The 20,095-nt window shown below is 52.3% G+C and overlaps 1 protein-coding gene across 1 annotated transcript; it reads right to left on the bottom strand.

Moving 5' to 3' along the window:
• Positions 1–273: 273 nt before the first annotated feature.
• Positions 274–19,628, bottom strand: PSMC6 (proteasome 26S subunit, ATPase 6). The gene is made up of 14 exons (XM_078620997.1): positions 19,477–19,628; positions 18,390–18,469; positions 17,494–17,533; positions 13,444–13,496; positions 11,245–11,312; positions 10,739–10,853; positions 9,747–9,834; positions 8,978–9,039; positions 8,318–8,441; positions 7,287–7,348; positions 4,437–4,557; positions 2,599–2,679; positions 2,079–2,150; positions 274–1,161 (listed from the first exon to the last, which is right to left on the bottom strand). Exons 1-14 carry the CDS (start codon positions 19,625–19,627, stop codon positions 1,043–1,045), a joined length of 1,236 nt encoding a protein of 411 aa, XP_078477123.1. The 5' UTR covers position 19,628; the 3' UTR covers positions 274–1,042.
• Between the last annotated feature and the right edge of the window lie 467 nt (positions 19,629–20,095).

Below are 20,095 nucleotides of genomic sequence, written 5' to 3'. Positions count from 1 at the left end.
CTTTTACGAGTCTCTACGTATATTATCGAGGGAACTGGCTACATGGGATCACCATCATACGTGTAACAGATCAAAGTAAATTCAACATAGGCTGCCTTCATAAACAGCTGTCAAGAGTGACTACAACACAGGCCTCCTGCTGCTGCTACCGCTGGTATCGACCCTGACCACCACACACGAGTCCCCGAACTAACAAAGGAGACGAGAGCAGCCCGTCCTAGGAACTTCCTAAACCTTCCCACTCCTCCTCACACACACAGCGGACAAGTAAAACTCGTGCGAGTGTTTATTTGAAAACGTGTGGGGGGGACACAAGACCAAACTTCACCACGCCGGTGCAACTCAAAACGCATGGCGCCCATCCCTGCGAGTCAGGGCGGAACTCTGATCGCACTCGGAACTCAACTGGAACATCGCCTCAACGTCACCAACAAACGACAACAATGCAACACGGCCACGAGGCCTCTACGTGGGTCTCTGTGCGAGTCCGTGTGAGTCTGTGTGTCTCTCTGTGTTTATCTCTGTGCCTCTGCGTGTGAGTGTGTTGATGCGTGTCTGTCTGGGTATCTGTGTCTGTGCGTTTCCCAGGCCTATGCGTGTCTGTTTGGGGAGCAGTGGTGCAGCAGTTCGTGCTACGCTGCGCTACAAACCCGGTGCCGCGAGTTAAATTCCGGCTCACGGCCACCACTAGTGACGATTATCTAAACCGGTCCTGGTCCTTCCTAGGTCGAATGAGCCTTTGCAGCGGTCTGTAAACATCGTCACTGGGGAAGTCAAAGACGGCCGGGCGTGGTGCTGGCCACCCACCTCCTCGTGTGCCGTGCCGGCCTTCATAGGTGCTCGCTTACAGCACCTGCCCCAACAGTCTGCTACAGGCTATATGTTAGATCAGTGTATTTGTGTCTGTGTGTGTCAACCTGTGTGTCTATCTGTGTGCCTATGTATGCGCCTCTCAATGTGTATGTGTGTGTCTCCCTCTGTCTATCTCTTCGTGTGTCCCTTTGTGTGTCGGTGTGTGTCCCTCTGTGTGTGCGTGAATCTGTCAAATGGGCTTGTAGTCCAGCTTGGACTCCAGTTTCTTTGACTCAGCCACCTTGCGCACGGCCTTCATGAAGTCCTCCTGCATCACGAACTCACGCTCCGCCCGGATCGCAAACATCCCTGCAACACCGCAGACACAGACAGAGTGGCCCCGGGTAGCCTCCACGCAGAGCAGGGGCAAGGGTCGTCCAGAGAGCACTCTCACACCGACGCCTTTGTCTCCCCCGGCGCTGAAGTGGGGCCACGGTGGCTAGGAAATGTGGACTGCCTCGCCCGGTATGCAGGAGGTCGTGGGTACGCACCCGACCCGAATGCCACGGTGACGAGGAGGTGTTAATTTCCTCACCCGGCCCCACCTCCACAGCTGGCCCCACCTCCACACCCGGCCCCACCTCCACAGCCGGTCCCACCTCCACAGTCGGCCCCACCTCCACAGTCGGCCCCACCTCTACACCCGGCCCCACCTCCACAGTCGGCCCCACCTCCACAGTCGGCCCCACCTCCACAGTCGGCCCCACCTCCACAGTCGGCCCCACCTCCACAGTCGGCCCCACCTCTACACCCGGCCCCACCTCCACAGGCGGCCCCACCTCCACAGTCGGCCCCACCTCTACACCCGGCCCCACCTCCACAGCCGGCCCCACCTCTACACCCGGCCCCACATCCACAGCCAGCCCCACCTTTACAGCGAGCGTGTGAGTGGGTGGGTGAGTGGTTGACAGTGAGTGAGCGGGTGAGTGGGTAGGTAGGTGAGTGAGTGAGTGGGTGGGTGAGTGGGTAGCTGGATGGTTGAGTGGGTGCACGGGTGGATGGGTAAGTGGGTGACAGTGAGTGAGCGGGCGAGTGGGTGGGTGAGTGAGAGAGCGGGTGGGTGGGTGAGTAGGTGACAGTGAGTGGGTGACTGAGTGAGCAGGTGGGTGGGTGAGCGAGCGGGTCAGCGGGTCAGCGGGTGAGTGAGTGGGTGGGTGAGTGAGTAGGTGACAGTGAGTGGGTGACTGAGTGAGCGGGTGAGTGGTGAATGACAGTGTGATACTCACCAGCCTCTGTGCACACGTTCCGCAGGTCGGCTCCGTTGAAACCATCGGACAGCTTCACGATCGCCTCATAGTCTGCGCACACACAGACACACACACACAGACGGACACACACACCACACGGAAACGCGCACACAGACACGCACACACAGACACAACGCAAGGACACGCACACGGACACACAGACACGCATACAAGGACACGCACACACACGTGGACACGCACACAGACAGACACGCACACATGGACACGCACACACACAGGGTGATGGGGGTGATGGTGGTGATAGTGACGGCGGGGTGATGGCTGTGGTGGTCGTGATAGCGAGTGTGTTGATGTTGATGATGGTGATAATGTCATTGGTGATGGTGGTTATGGTGACATGGGGGTGGGTGATGGTGGTGATGTTGATGGTGATGTTGGTAGTGATGGTTATTCTGGTGGCAATGGTGGTGGTGGTGATGATGGCGGTGGTCATGGTGGTGATGGTGATGATATTGGTGATGTTGGTGGTGATGTTCACCGATGTCGCCGTGCTTGGTGATGGGAGCAGCGTGGATCTTCATGATGTCCAGTCGCCCTTGCTCATTGGGGAGTTCAATGTCTGATACACAACACAGCGCGACACGATTAACACACCACACACAATACACACGATACAGCAGAATAGACACACAACCACACGAAATACATACAACACACATGCTATACACACTATTTACTACCATAACGAGCCACGTTGGCCAGCCCCCCTCATTAATAATCATGAAGCGGTGACGTCTTCCAAATGGACCCCCTCCTCATTAATAATCATGAGCAGGTGACGTAACTCCACATGTAGCACCCCCCCCCCTCCCATTAATAATAATTAGCGGGTGTTGTTACTCCACATGGGGGGGCGAGGTGCCTCCTCCCCCCTCGTCAGCGTCAACTTACAACCCTCACTACAAAGGCAGAACCCTCACGTCACGCGATCTCCGTCACGCTGTTGGGACATCAAAGTAAAAAGGGCGTCATGACGAACAAGGGATTATCACCTTTTAATGAAATAAGTATGTCACCGCGGCCTTACCAATTGCACATTAATTGATGCAATGAATATCACGTCACGGTCTGCTTTTCGCTTGCAAGTTTCAGATTTACTGAAATACACCCGTCCTTGGATGGGCAAAAGGCTAGTCACACAAAATAAACACAACACAAACTACACACACTGTACACAATACGACATGGTATACACATAACACGTATGACACACACGCAACACACGACACACAACACATGCTGTACACACAACACAGGCAATATACGCAACAAAGATAAAGTCCCACTGTATAGCCTGCAAAAGCCTGTTGGGGCAAGTGCTGTTAGCGAGTAGTGGCACCTATGAAGGCCGGCACGGCACACAAGGGGGTGGGGGTGGCCAGCACCACTCGTGGCCGCCTTGTCTCCTCTGTGGCGATGTTTACGACACACCACACACAAGGTAGTAATTTGAGGCTGAGTCGACCTAGGGGAGGCCCAGGACCGGTTCAGATAATCGTCACTGGTGTTGGCCATGAGTGGGAATCAAACTCGGGTCGCCGGGTTCGTAGCACAGCATATCGCTAACCGCTGCACTACCGCTCCCCATACATAACACACACAACATGGCCACACGATGCAAGCAACACACACAACATGATACACAACACATCCGAGTCTGTGAGTCTGTGTGCGAGTCTATGCGAGCCTGCGTGTGAGTCTGCAGCTAGATCACCTGCGCGCACACACGCACGTGAGAGTCTGTGAGTGTGCGAGTCTTTGTGTATGTGTGAGTCTGTGTGTGAGTCTCTGTTGGCACAGTAGGGGGCACAGGTGGTGCATCGGCCAGTCATCATAGTCGACCCATGACACCTGGGTCTGTCCCGTGACCTCCTGCCAGCGGGCGTTCGACACTTCGTGGTATTAACATGCACATAGCCTGGCACAAGCGCCGTGGTGATGTCACCGCTACTTAGTGGCGAATGGTAGTTGTTGTTGTATTGTTGTTGTGAGTCTGAATCTGTGGGGGTCTGAATCTGTGCGAGTCTGTGCGCGAGTCTGTGCGCGAGTCTGTGCGCGAGTCTGTGCGCGAGTCTGTGCGCGAGTCTGTGCGCGAGTCTGTGCGCGAGTCTGTGCGCGAGTCTGTGCGCGAGTCTGTGCGCGAGTCTGTGCGCGAGTCTGTGCGCGAGTCTGTGCGCGAGTCTGTGCGCGAGTCTGTGCGCGAGTCTGTGCGCGAGTCTGTGCGCGAGTCTGTGCGCGAGTCTGTGCGCGAGTCTGTGCGCGAGTCTGTGCGCGAGTCTGTGCGCGAGTAAGTGCGCGAGTAAGTGTGTCACTCACGGATCTTGCGGTCCAGGCGGCCAGGACGCAGCAGCGCAGGGTCCAGGGTGTCCGGACGGTTCGTGGCCATGATCATCTTCACCTTGCCCAGGGTGTCAAACCCATCCATCTGGTTCAGCAGCTGTAGGCGTGCACATGCAGCCACGGTATAGAGATACACACACGTATGTATACATATGTATAGTTTATATATAAACATACATTGACATACGCGTCTATACTCATGCACACAACAGCCGCAATTCGCCAATGAGTGGCAGTGACGTCACCACGGCGCTTGCGCCAGGCTAGGTACACCTTGAGGCTTTTCGCTGCCAGGAGGTCAACGCTGTGGGTTATCTTCTATGATAGACTAGGTGTAGGTGGCCGTGGGACTGCCAGAGATGACTGGCAGATGCACACCACCTGTGCCCCCTTTCTGTGCCACCGTGCTGTATTTCACCGCCCAGTGCTCTGCTCGTTGTTGTGAGCGTCGCTCCTCCGCTGTTGGAGGGCGAATGCCTCCAACTGCCCAGTAGCGTCCTTCACGAGCCTCCTCCAGAGGCCAATCTTAATACCGCTGGTACCGGTCTTCGGCAAGTCCACTCAGTTACAGATCCTCCTGCACCACATCAGCTCCATCTTTCTCTAACTAGTGCCATGCCCATTTAGCCCCCTCAATCCAGCCAAACAGAAGCTGCTTGAGCATGCGGTGGCTGGGTATGCAGGCTACATGAACCCAGCCAACGCAGCCTAACTTGCCGTAGCTCACTGATTATGGGAATGTGTCCAGATATTTGAAAGATCTGTGAGCTTCTCACAAAATCCAGCCTGGTTAAACCCAGGATGGATCATAGGCAGGCCAGCCTGAATTCTGGCCTAGAAGAGCCAAAGCTACGTGCAGAGCAACAGGTCAGGTAGCTTCCAGACAGCATTACGCAGATGTAATGGGTTCCGGAGACATTTGTAGAGGTAACTTCTTTATTCCACTCCAACAGCACTCCAACAGCACTCCAACACTCCAACTCTCCACACTCCTGATACTCTGTTACAGCCTAGGTACACAGCCTAGGTACACAGCCTAGATACTCTACTCTGGCTACGCTCTGGAACTCGCCCTCACAAGGTCGTAGAGTCGGGAGTTCCAGAGTCCCACCACTGGCTCTCACAGCATCCCAGGGTCCTCCGATGGCTGGTCTTGGGTCTTGGGTCTTGAGCTACGACTGGGCCCTGATCGTCCAGGGAGCTCTCCTTTTATGCCTGGTCCAACGAGGGGTGGGGCCGTGTGCGCCACCAGACATCCCACAGAGCACACACAGCCCGCCCCCCGTTGGCGGCGCCAAGAGGCTTAAGCACCTGAGAACCCAACGCCTGGTGCCAAGAGGCTTAAGCGTCTGGACCCGCCTGGGAACCCAACGCCTGGTGCCAAGAGGCTTAAGCGCCTGGCCCACCCAGGGTCCCAGAGCCCCCAGCAACCCCTTCCTTCTTATGTCACTACACAGATGACAAAAAGACAATGCCGCTCGACTGATCTTAATTGGTTTACCAATAGAAAGCCATCCCTTGACCACACCCAGGCATCAATCAGTTTCCTATTTTATCTGTACCAGATGTAAATTGTACCGGTACATCCATAGAAAGCTTCTCCAACTCTGTGGTCAAAGATGATGTTCAATAATACACAGGGTCAAGAGAACATCGCTGTCGCACCCCAAAGTGAATAGGGAATAGCTATGACTCCTGGCCACGCAAATTTACCCGGGCCTGCCCACCATCATGAAGGTCCTTAATGATTGTGAGCAGAGATTCAGGGATTCCGAAAGCACGAAGAAAAACGCAGAGTCCAGGTTTATTGATGGTATCATAGGCCTTGACCAGGTCAATAAAGCAGAGATGTAGGTCCCACTGAAATTCCCTACACCTCTGCTGTAGCAGACGTACAGATAAAATGGTGTCCATGTTAGACCGGCCTGAAACCAAATTGGGGCTCCGCAAGCCTCTCCTCAGCATGCCTGGCAAGGGGGACCTTTCACGGCACACTTAGGAAGGAGATGCCCCGGTAGTTGTTATAATCAGTGTGGTGTCCCTTATTAAAGAGGGGGAACCACCAGGGCATCAATCCAATCCTGTGGAACCCATCCTGTGGTCCAGACAGTTGTAATGATATCACAAACGGCAGTCTGCACACACATGTCACCCTCCCTCAGCAGTTCGTTTGGGAGATCATCTATGCCTGTTGCTTTTCCTGGTCTCAGACTGGATCACTCTTCGTGCTTCCTCAACAGATGAGACGTCAGCCAGCTACTCACAGGGTGCGCTTAATTCCTCCAATATTTCAGTTACAGCTGCCCCAGCAGTCATCCCCACCCTGTCTCGTGATGTTTTATGGGCTGAGGGATTTCCCTTCCCCCAAGACCTCACAGAAATGCTCAGAAAAGCTGCAAACCAGTTTCTGGGGGTCGGAGATTGGATCACCTACCCTTCCCTTAAGGATGGTAATCTGTGTGGCACTGCAAGTTACTTTTTTTTATGGAGTCAAATAATGATTTGTGAACGTGGGCTACTGACTGAGGCAGATTCCTCAGAAACCCGCACCCACCACTGATCCTTGCAGCGCCATATGGCTCTCCGAACCTCCAAGCGAAGGCTGTGGTAAGCCTCCTCATTCTCTGACGTGGGATGTTGTAGACAGCCAGGGTCTCTGGGAAGGTCTGCACTGCATACCCAAAGCAGCTGCAATGAGCCACAACCATGAACCTCACCCCTTGGCATCAGGAGGGGGGGGATGATGCCAATCCAAGCTGCAGGCGATGATGAAATTCTCACCTGCAACTCTCTCACACTCTCTCTCACTCACTCTCACCCTCTTACCTCCATCAGAGTTCTCTGGATCTCTCTGTCAGCTGATGTCCCCTCTGAGAAGCGACGCCCACCTACACACAAAGACACCCCATGTAGCCAGTCTGTTGTGGCAAGTGCTGAAAACTAAATGTTTAATTTTTCCAGGTAAGGCCCACTGAACTGCGTAGCTCTTTTTAAGAAGTGACCTGGCCACCACAAATGAGAGCTCAACGGAGCGGCTAATCATCACGTGGAAATGTATTGCAGCCAAATACTCTAAACGTGGAGGGGAAAAACCAGAGGACCTGGAGAATAATCTACATCACCACAGGGAGAACATGCAAACTACAAATATACAGGCATCAGGGTCGGGATCAAACCCACAAACTCCTGTATACCAGGCGAAGTAGTCAACATCTCCTAGCCCCCATTGTGTCAGGGTTTGTATCGGACCGACGAACTCCTGCATACCAGGCAGGGTAGTTAACATCTCCGAGCCACTGCACCGTATTGTGACTCGCGAAATGCTGATAGCGAGTAGCAGCACCTTTGAGGAGGTGGTGTGGTCAGCACCAGGCCCGGCCACCTCTGTCTTCCCCCCATGCTGATGTTTACACAACGTACCATGGATTAATTTAAGGCTGAGTTGACCTAGGTGAACCCCAGGACCAGTTCAAATATTCACTACTGGTGTTGTTGGTCTTGAGTGGGAATCGAACTTGGGTTCCAGGTTCATAGCACAGTGTGTCTGTATGCGTATGTCTCAGTGTGTACTTGTGTGTGTCAATATTTCTGTGTATCTCCGTGTGTATCTGTGTATCTCTTAGCGTGTATCTCTGTGTATGTGGATCTTTCCCTCTGTATCTCTGTGCATGTGTATCTGTGCGTATCTATGTGTGTCTTTGTATCTGTGCGCGTGAATCTGTGTATGTACCTTTGTGTATCTGTTTATATCTCAATGTATCTGTGTGCATCTGTGTGTGTATCTCAGTGTTATCTCAGTGTTATCTGTGTGTGCCTGTGTACCTCGGAGCACGTGCATCTCTCTTTCTCTCACTCACCGATGGCGTCGATCTCGTCCATGAATATGATGCAGGGTTGGTGATCGCGGGCGAAATTGAACATCTCGCGGATAAGTCGTGCGCTCTCCCCAATGTACTTGTCTACTATGGCGCTGGACACCACCTGGACACGGGGACACGGAGTGGGTGAGTGAGTCTGCATGTGTCTCTGAGTCTCGATGTGTGTGTGAATGAGTTTTTGTGAGACTGTGAGAGTCTGCGTGGGTCTCTGTGTAAGTGGGTGAGTCAGATTGAGTCTGTGTGAGTGGTGAGTGTGAGTGGGTGGGTGGGTGCATGGTGAGGGTGAGTGAGTGAGTGGAGAGGGTGAGTGGGTGGGTGAATGGGTGGGTGAGTGTGAGTGATGACGGTGAGTGAGTGGGTAAGTGGGTGGGTGGGTCAGTGAGTGAATGGGTAGGTGGGTGAGTGCATGGGTGGGTGGGTGAGTGAGTGGGTAGGTGGGTGAGTGAGTGCATGGATGGGTGGGTGAGTGAGTGGGTAGGCGGGTGGGTGAGTGAGTGGGTAGGTGGGTGAGTGCATGGGTGGGTGGGTGAGTGGGTAGGCATGTGGGTGAGTGAGTGGGTAGGTGGGTGAGTGCATGGGTGGGTGAGTGAGTGGGTAGGTGGGTGGGTGAGTGTGAATGAGCGCAACTGTGGGGTTCACCTTGAGGAAGTTGCAGTCAAGTTGGCTCGCCACGGCCCGGGCTAACAGAGTTTTACCAGTGCCTGTAAAACAAGAACGCACACGTATACACACACGTACATGTGCACAAATACACACACGTATATACAAGAACAACAACCGCCAATCGTCACTAAGTGGAGGTGACATCATCATGATGCTTGTGCCAGGCCATGTGCACCTTGAGGCCACGTAAAGTGTCGAACGCCCGCTGACAGGAGGTCACGGGGCAGACCCAGGTACCACGGGTCGACTGAGATGACTGAGATGACTGGCTGATGTACCACCTGTGCCCCCTACTGTGCCAACTTGCTGTGCTTTAGTCACCCGGCGCTCCGCTCGTTGTTGTGAGCGTCGCTCCTCCGCCCTTCGAGTTGTTGGAGGGCGACTGCCTCCCACTGCCCAGTAGCGTCCTTCACGAGCCTCCTCCACAGGCCGATCTTGACACCGCTGGTACCAGTCATCGGCAAGTCCACTCAGCTCCACATCCTCCTGTACCACATCACTCCATCTCTTCTCTAGCCCGTGCTGCCTCCGTTTAGCCCCCTGGATCCGGCCGAACAAAAGCTGTTTGGGCATGCGGTGATTGGGCATGCGGGCTACATGACCCAGCCAACGCAGCCTTGCTTGCCAGAGGTGCTCACCGATGGGACTTTGTCCACATGTAAACACACGCGCATACATACGCACACACACGCGTTCGTGCATTGTTTACAGGTGGGGAGCGGGGGGGGCCCGGCGTGTTGGTTACCGGGGGGCCCGTAGAGGAGACACCCCTTGGGGGGGGTGATCCCCACGCGCTGGAACAGCTCCGGGTTGAGCAGCGGCAGCTCAATCACCTGCTCACTCACACGCACGTGAGAGTCTGTGAGTGTGCGAGTTACTGCGTGCGTGTCTGTGAGTGTGAGAGTCACTGCGTGTGAGTTTGTGAGTGTGCAAGTCACCGCGTGTGAGTCTGTGAGTGTGCGAGTCTCTGCGTGCGAATCTGTGAGTGTGCGAGTCTCTGCGTGTGAGTCTGTGAGTCTCTGCATGAGCCTGCGTGTGGTGAGTTTGTAGTTCAATCACCTGCTCCCTCACACGCACGTGAGACTGTGAGCATGTGAGACTCTCTGAGCATGTGAGTCTCTGTGTAAGGGTGAGTGTGCGAGTTGTCTGCGTGTATTGAGTCTACATGTGGTGAGTCTGCGTTTGATTCTGCAGCTCAATCAGTTGTTCGCTCACATGCGAGTGAAACTGTGAATGTGGGAGCCTGTGTGTGGCGAGTCTGTGTGTGGCGAGTCTACAGCTCGATCACCTGCTCGCTCGTACGCCCATGACACTGAGCGTGCGAGTCTATGAGTCTGCCCGAGTCTGTGAGACTGACAGTCTGCGTGTCTCTCTATGTGAGTGGGTGAGTCTGAGTGAGACTACGTGAGACTGAGAATCTACATGCGTCTGTGTGTGTGTCTATGCGTCTCTATGTGAGTGAGTCTGAGTTTGCGTGCGTGTCTTTGGGAGTCTGAGTGAGTCTGTGAGAGTCTGTGAGGATGAATGTGTCTCTGTGAGCCTGTGTGCGAGTCTGTATGAGCTGAGTCTGCGTGTGTGAGTCTGAGTAAGCCAGTGAGCCCGAGTCAGTCTGTGAGAGTCTACGTGTGTCATTGGGAGTCTCTGTGTGACTGAGTGAGTCTGAGTGAGAGTCTGTGGCAGTGTGCGTGTGTCTCTGTGAGTCTCTGTGTGAGTGAGGTGGAGGGGGGGGTTGCTTACCTCTCGGAGTTCCCGGATCTGCTCGGTGAGCCCCCCGATCTCCGAGTAGGAGACCTGGCCCGGGTCTTCGTGGGACATGTTGTACACCAGCGGGTCCACCTCTCTGGGCAGGTACCTGGGGAGAACCACGGCGGGGCCTCGCTCACCCAACCACTTACCAACTCACCCACTCATTCACCCACTCACTCACTCAGCCAATCACTCAACACCAACCCCCCCCCCCCCACTCACTAACTCGCCCACCCACTCACCCACTCACCCACTCACTCAACCACTCAGCCACCCACTCACTCAGCCACTCAAATATTATGATGGTTCTAATGGTGGTGTGCTAATGGTGGCGGTAGTGATCATGGTAGTGATGGTGATGATGGTGGTTGTGATGATGGTGATGATTGCAATGATGATGATGCAGTGGAAGAGGAGCAGCTTTAACCCTGTCTGGGAAATTCCACATTCACATGGCAAGGGCAGGAGATCCAGTGGGAAGCACTGGGTGACCCCACCTCATGATGGTTAGCGTGGTCATGTCCAGGGCCACTCGGGTTCCTGCCTTCAACTTTGACTTGTCCAGCTACAGAGAGAGACAGACAGATATACAAAGAGACAGATACTGAGAGAGATATCTAGTCACACTGAGACATACATAGATATCGAGAGCGACGGAAATATGCAGACATATATATACGCAGAGATAGACAAAAACTGAGATATATGATATACTGAGAAAAAGATCCACACAGATACAGAGAGACAGACAGTAAGATAGATACGCAGATACAGTGAGAGGTACAGATATAGAAGCACATGAGGGAGTGGTGTCACCAGCACCGTACCTGGCCACCTTTGCCTCCCAGTGCTGACGTTTAACACACTGGAGGCGCTTATTTTGAGGCCAAGTCTACCTAGAGGAGGCCCATGACTGGTACTGATATTTGCAGTCACTATCCACTGCACCACCACTACCCAACACAAAGACAAAGGTGCCCCGCACAGCCTAGAACAGACTGTTGGGGCAAGTGCTGTTAGTGAGGAGCAGTGCCTATGAAGGCCGGCTCTGTGGCACGCGAGGGGGTGAGTGGCCTGCACCACGCCCGGTCGCCTTCGTCTCCCAGTGGTAACGTTGACGACACACCACTCCTTCGGATAATCACTTGAGGGCTGAGTGGACCTAGGAGAGGCCCAGGACCGGTTTGATTAATCGCTATCACTGATGGTGTTGGTGGCGGTTGTGAGCGGGAATCGAACTTTGGGTCTCTGCTGGGGTTCGCAGCGCAGCACAGCGCTAACCGCTGCGCCACAGCTCCCCTAAAGACACACACAGCACACACAGCCTACATGGGACACACAGCCTACATGGGACACAGCCTACACGGGACACACAGCACACACAGCCTACACGGGACACACAGCACACACGGGACACAGCACACACGGGACACAGCCTACACGGGACACACAGCACACATGGGACACAGCCTACACGGGACACAGCACACATGGGACACAGCCTACACGGAACACACAGCACACATGGGACACAGCCTACACGGAACACACAGCACACATGGGACACACAGCACACATGGGACACACAGCACACACAGCACGCACGGGGACACACAGCACACATGGGACACAGCCTACACGGGACACACAGCACACATGGGACACAGCCTACACGGGACACACAGCACACATGGGACACAGCCTACACGGGACACAGCACACATGGGACACAGCCTACACGGGACACAGCACACATGGGACACACAGCACACATGGGACACACAGCACACATGGGACACACAGCACACATGGGGACACAAAACACACACAGCATGCACGGGGACACACAGCACACAAGGAGACATACAGCACACAGAGATACAAAGAACACACAAGGCACACAGGGGACACACAGCACATGTGGAATGCTCTGTCCCGCGGTGGCGAGATGTTGACTACCTCGCCTGGTATGCAGGAGGACATGGGTTCGATCACAACCCCGATGATGCTTGCTGCTGTATATTTGGAGTCTGCGTCTCTCTCACCCCGTGGTCACATGGATTTTTATCCGGGTCCTCCAGTTTTTCCGTCCACATTTAGAATCAATGTCACGCGTTTAAGGGTATTTGGCTGCTATAAATGTCCACGTGATAAGCCACTTCATAATCAACGATTTTTGGGTTTAGATCGCGTTATTTATAAATGTGTCGTAACCCTCCACCACCCGACACGGCCAATCAGTAAAAAAAGTGTCACGTTGACAAAAGACAAATAGTTCACTGCTTTAGCCCACCGGTGTGTTGAAGCGTGAAACCACAACATTTACAATTTGAGTACGACGTTTCGCTGGTAATTGCATCCAGCATCATCGGGCAATTCGCCAAATTGTAAATGTTGTGGTTTCACGCTTCAACACACCGGTGGGCTAAAGCAGTGAACTATTTGTCTTTTGTCAACGTGACACTTTTTTTACTGATTGGCCGTGTCGGGTGGTGGAGGGTTACGACACATTTATAAATAACGCGATCTAAACCCAAAAATCGTTGATTATGAACAATATTGGTCGCGAAAGCCTACGTGATAAGCCACTTCGTTGAACTATCATTTGTGATAGCCAAGTCACTTCTGAAAAACAGCTATATAGCTCAGTGGGCCTTACCTAGTAAAATTAATATAATGTATAGTTATATAGTCACCTGTCTGCGACATCCGACCACATAGCGAGGCCCATTGGTAGCCTTCACGATAACTGAGACACAGAGGGAGAGAAATCATTGTCAATATCATGAACATCACAATACCTGGGACACAGACAGGCCGGCATTCTCACTCACAGACATACACGTGTACACCACAACAACACCACTAGGTGGTGGTGACATCACCACGGTGCTTGTGCCAGGCCAGGTACCCTTTCCGGCCACGTGCAGTGTCGAAGGCTCGCCGACAGGTGGTCACAGGACAGGACCCAGGTGCCATGGGTTGACCGACTGAGATGACCGACAGATGCTTCCCACTAAGCCAATTTCTTGTGTTCCCGCCGTCTGGAGTTCTGCTCGTTCTTCTGAGTATTGCTCCTTCGTCCTCCATCTGGGTTAAACCCAGGGTGGATCGTAGGCAGGCCAGCCTGAATGTTTCAAACCGGCGCAAAGGTTCCATTCCTCCAGTCTAAATAAAGATTCTGATTCTGACAGAGAAGTCTCAATGTTTCGCGAGCATAGAGAAGGGAGGGCATAACAATGGCCGAAAAGACCCGAAGCTTCACGTGGAGCGACAGGCCAGGTAGCTTTTACACAGCGTTACGCAGCCAATGAAGAGATGTCACCAGACGAATTCCGAGTGAGACCTCCGTTGCCAAACCAGATTTGGTCATAAGCACACTGCCCAGGTACGGGAACTACTCCACTCTCTCCACAACTGCCCCATCCACTCATGGGGAGTTATGGGGATGGGAGTATTTGATAATGTATAAAAACCCAGCCAAGTGCTATGTTTTGGTGGGGCTGATGGTAAGGCCCCAGGTTCAACAGCAGCGCCTCTAACTCCTTCTCAGAGTGAGCAATAATCAACAGATCTTTTTCGATTTAAAGCTTTCGTGACTGCAGGGATTCATATTCTTGGTTCTTTCGGTAAAGTCACGTATTATTTTATTATTATTTTCCTTCTACGTGACTTTACCGAAAGAAACAGGAAGATGACTCAACAGATCATCAGCATACGTAACATGGTTAATTAATAGGGAGCCATCTCTTTACCCGGGCATCGATCAGCCTCCCATTGTATATGTACCAGATGGAAATTCCTCTGGTACATAGTCAAAGATGATGTTCAATAGAACATGGGACAGAGGACATCCCTGTCACACCCCAAGGTGAATAGGGAATGGCTCCGACTCCAGGCTACACAGCTTTATCCAGGCCTGCCAACCATCATGAAGGCCCTTAAAGATTGTGAGCAGAGAGTTAGGGACTCCAACAGCACAAGAATCTAGAGCCCTGGCCTTATGATGGTATCATAGGCCTTGATCAGGTTAATAAAGCGGAAATGCTGGTCCTGTTGATATTCCGTTCACCTCTGCTGTAGCAGACGGACACATAAAATGGCGTGCGTGCAAGTCCGCCCTGGCCTGAAACCACATTGGGGCTCCGCAAGCCTCTCCTCAGCGTGCCTGGCAAGGCGATGTTAAATAATCCTTGCCAGGACCATTCCCGGCACACCGAGGAGGGAAATGCCCCTGGAGTTTTTACAGTCTGTGTGGTGCCCCTTCTTAAAGAGGGGGACCACCAGGGCATCCTTCCAATCTGCAGAACCCGTCCTGTGGTCCAGACAGCTGTATTGATATTACATAGGAGAGTCTGCACACAAACGCCACCCTCCCTCAGCGGTTCACTTGGGAGATCATCTCTGGCCGACACTTTACCTGGTCTCAGGCTCTAGATTGCTCTTTGTACTTCCCCAAATAATGGTAGCCAAATATCTCCAATATTTGCGGAAACAGCAGTCCCAGCGCAGGGTTATCCCAACCTTGCCTCGATATTATCTGGGCTGAGGGATTTCCCTTCCCCCAAGTTACTCATAGAATTGCTCAGCAAATCCTTAAGGATCATAATAGGTGTGGTGCTAATGGAATTAAAGAGTGATTTGTGACCGCGAGCTACTGAAGCACTTTCCATCTCCATAACAATCCGCGACCACCACTCTATCCTTACAGGACTACACGGCTCTCCGAACCTCCAAGCAAAGGCCACATTGAGCCTCCTCATTCTCTAATGTGGGATCATGTAGATGGTGGGAGCGGGTACACTGCTTTTTCTCAGCTAGCCAGAACATTTCTTGTCAGCCAGGGTCTCTGGGGAGGTCTGGACCACGTACTTCATGAATCCAATAGAATCTGCATGAGCCACAGTCCTGAACCTCACCCATTTCCCCTCGGCATCAGGAAGGGGGAAGCATGTCAACCCCAGCTGCAAGCGATGATGAAATTCTCGCTTGCAACTTTCATCAGCTAGCTGAGAGCACGTCACTTTGGGTTTGAATGGGGTCCTAAATGGACACCTACCACCGGAGTGGAAGAATGGCAGGTGCATTTTCCAGATGGCAAGCTGATGGTCAATGGGCAGAGCAGCACCATGATAGATCCTGGTGTTAAAGACATGGGCCCGAATTCTCGTATCACTATCTAGTCCAGCAGATGTTCTTGCTTAGACCCGGCATGCATCAATGTAGTTGTGTGGATGTGCCAATGCTGGAACGTGTTGGTGATTACAAACCTATAAGCTGCACAGAAGTCTAACAGCCTCCTACCGTTGTTATTGAGCTGATTTGGCCCATGCATTCCAATCACCTGCATCCTAAACAGGCATTTAAGTCACCTGATAGTCACTATCCCGAGAGCCACTTTGGCTAGCACCTGTGACAGGTCATCGAAGGCATGCGACTCATCAGCTTTGCCTACATCCCTCCAATGATGTTCATCTTAAGTAGGGGTGTAAACCAACCACCACCACCATTCTTAAACTCCTGGTGATGGGGAGGCAAGCCCACAGTCACTTTGGACTCACAGCATCCCACACCTCACCTCCACACTTCCAAACCCCCTTCATTCTTTTGTTCAGAAGCAGAGCCACTCCCTGTTGTTTGGAAGTTTCCTGCCCTGTGTGCAGGACTGTCCACACATCAAGGAGCAAGAACCAATCCACCGGACCCTCTTGTAATCCAGAGGTCCAGGCAATACCGCTCCATCTCCCGACGGCGTTTGTGTATGTCATTGGTTTTTATTCCAATTAAAACTAAAATAAAATAACTTTATCGGTACCAAGGCTCCCCACAAGGCCATTCTGGAGGGTTGTGTGGCACAGTATGGCGCCAGCTATCGTAGAGTACGGCGGTGGTGTTGCTACGGTTCTCTGCGGTAACAATGTCTTCATAAAAACGTCGCTACTACACCTCTCTAAATAAAATTGACGCTGAACCGCTCGCGCCTTCCGAGATTCAGCAGTGAAGGGGACACCCACCACCCGGCAACTTACAGACGTCTCATAACGGGAAACGGTTGATATATTTTATTTGTGGTTTTAGTGGTAATTAAATTTAAGGTGGAGGGGTCACAAGCCCCTCGCGCCAGTCCAGAGCCCACGTTGGCCACTGTGGCGGCTGTGATCGCCATGAGGGCATCAACGGATTGGCATTGCTCACAGCCACCACAGCGTTACCAACAATCAACCATCGAGGAGGTGGCGGGGGGGTTTAAATTACCGAGCAGTGCTACCCAAATTACACAGACATGGAGAGGCAGCGAGAGACATGACACACAGTAACATCGTGACCACCAAAGATAAAGATCCCCCGTATAGCATTAATAGACTATTGGGGCAGGTGCTGTTAGCGAGCACCTATGTAGGCCGACACGGCACACGAGAGGGTGGGTGGCCAGCATCACACCCGGCCGCCATTGCCTCCCCTTGTGGCGATGTTTACACATCGCACAAGGTACTCATTTGAGGCTGAGTCGACCTCGGGGAGGCTCAGGACCTGATCAGATAATCGTCACTGGTGTTAGCTGTGAGCAGGAATCGAGCTCGGGTCGCCGGGTTCGTAGTGCAGCGCTCTAACCGCGACACTTCCGCTCCCCACAACCACAATCACCACCATCATGACCACCACAATTGCCATCACCATCTGTTGGAGTTGGTCTCCACAGACTGGCCCTGCCATAGGAATGTGTAATTTCCAGAGCCAGTTCTTACATTTGTCCTCAGTGAGCTGTTTGAGAACCTCTCCCACAATCTGCAACACAAAAACAGTTGGTGAAACACTCGCAACGTGAAACACTCAATAGTCACACTCAGCCACTCGGTTATTCACTCACTCGCTAAAAAACTCATTCAGTGACACTGGGACAAACTCAATAGACACTCAATAGACACACTCAGCTACTCGCTCGCTCACTCACTAAAATACTTATTAAGTGGCACTCTGTGACACACTCAGTAGACACACTCAGACACTCGGTTATTCACTCACTCACTAAAAGACTCATTTAGTGACACTGTGACACACTCAATAGTCACACTCAGATACTCACTCTGTTACTCACTCAAACACTAATTCAGTGACTCTGTAACACACTCAATAGTCAAAATCAGGCACGCACTCACTCATTCAGTGACAATGACACACTCAATAGACACTATCAAAAGACACTGAGCTACTCACTCGCTCACTCACTAAAATACGTATTAAGTGGTGCACTGTGACACACTCATTAGACACACTCAGACACTCGGTTATTCACTCACTCGCTAAAACGCTCATTCAGTGACACTGCCATACACTCAATAGACACACTCAATAACCACTCAGCCACTCGCTCGCTCACTCGCTCATTAAAACACCCATTCAGTGACACTCTGTGACACACTCAATAGTCACACTCAGATACTCACTCGGTTACTCACTCAAACACTAATTCAGTGACACTCTGTGACACACTCAATAGCCACACTCAGACACTCACTCAAACACTCATTCAGTGACACGCTTTGACACACTCACTCAATAACCACACGGTCATTCACTCAATGACTCCCGAGGCAGTAATGACTGTCCTTTAGCGAGTGGTGGTAGTGCCTTGTGTCTGTACCTGGCCCACGCTCTGCAGAGCCTTGAGGTCGTTCTCGGACTTGTCATACTGCTTAGTCAAATCCTTGAGCTGTTCACGGACTGAGAGACACCATCACCACCATCATCATCATCAACACCACCATCCACACCACCATCAACACCATCATTATCATTAACACAACCATCACCAACACCACCATCATCAACACCATCACCACCATCATTATCATTAACACCATCACCATCATCACCATCATTATCATCAACACGACCATCACTACTACCGTCATCATCAACATCACCACCATCATTATCATCAACATCATCACTACCATCGTTATCATCAACACCATCACCACCATCATTATCATCAACACCATCACCACCATTATTATCATCAACACCACCACCATCATCATCAACACCACCATCACCACCACCGTCATCATCAACATCATCACCACCGCCATCAATGATAACAAGAGTGAGTGATAGTGAAAGTTCGTGACGGTGAGTGGCGGAGTGATAAGTGAATCGTCTTGGTTCTTTCGGTAAAGTCACGTAGAATGGAAATACTAAAATAAAAATAAAACATAATAAAATCATTCTCACGACGTTTCGGCCACAACGCAAGCAGCCGTCCTCAGGTGAATAACAGGTCTGTCAGAAAGACAGCGTCTGAATCATTTTATTATGTTTTATTTTTATTATTTCCATTCTACGTGACTTTACCGAAAGAACCAAGAAGATGAATCCTTGCAGTCACGAAAGCTTTAAATTGATAAGTGAATGTTAAGGAGTGTTAGTGAGTGATAGTGATGGTTAGTGAGTGAGCGGATTGATAGTTTATAGAGTGTAAGTGATAGTGAGTGCAAGTGAAAGTTCGTGAGGGTGAGTGGCGGTGTGAGTGATGGTGATAGTGTCAGTTAGTGATGGTGATAGTTAGTGATGGTGAGTAGGTGCCGGAGTGCGAGGGCTTGAGGCCTTGCGGGATGAGGCGGTGACTCTGCACAATGCGGGCGAGGCCGCTCCCTGTACGCGGCGCGTGCGGGTGAGCGCTGGCGAGGGGTGAGGGGCGAGTGGCGAGTGGTGAGGGTGTCGCTCACGCTCCCGCAGCCTGCCGTCCACCTCCTTGTGCTCGAGCAGCTTCTTGCGGTGCTCGTGCAGCGCCGCGTCTCGCTCCGCCATTGCTACTCCTTGCACTGACATGACGTCACTGGCACTCGCGCGCTCGCGTGACGTTACCGCTACTCGCATTTTGACGTGACGTCACTACCGCTCGTACTGGTGTGACGTTTCTAGTGTTCGCTCTGACGTGACGTCACTACTACTTGTACTATTGCGTGACGTCCGTCCCCTTCTACTCGCACTGGCAAAATGTCACGACCGCTCGCACTACATGACGTCACTACTACTCCAACTGGCGTGACGTCATCCACTGCTCGCATTGGCGTGACCTTACTACTCGCACCGACGTGAAGTCATTATTGTTCGCACTTGCATGACGTCACCTCTACTCGTACCATCGTGGCATCATCCCTATTCGCACGGGCATGACGTCACCACTACCCGTACTGTCGTGACGTCACTACTGTTCACACTGGCGTGATGCTACGACTGCTCGCACGGGCGTGACGCTCCTAGTATTCCCACTGGCGTAACGTCACCACTACTCGTACTAACATGACGTCATCACTGCTTGGTCTGGCGTGACACTACTACTCA

The sequence above is a fragment of the Lampetra planeri genome, chromosome 77 (genome assembly GCF_965212315.1).
Source record: "Lampetra planeri chromosome 77, kcLamPlan1.2.h2, whole genome shotgun sequence".
NCBI classification, from domain to species: domain Eukaryota; kingdom Metazoa; phylum Chordata; class Hyperoartia; order Petromyzontiformes; family Petromyzontidae; genus Lampetra; species Lampetra planeri.
Note: the sequence above shows the minus strand (reverse complement) of the source record. Positions and strands in the feature narration are given on the sequence as shown.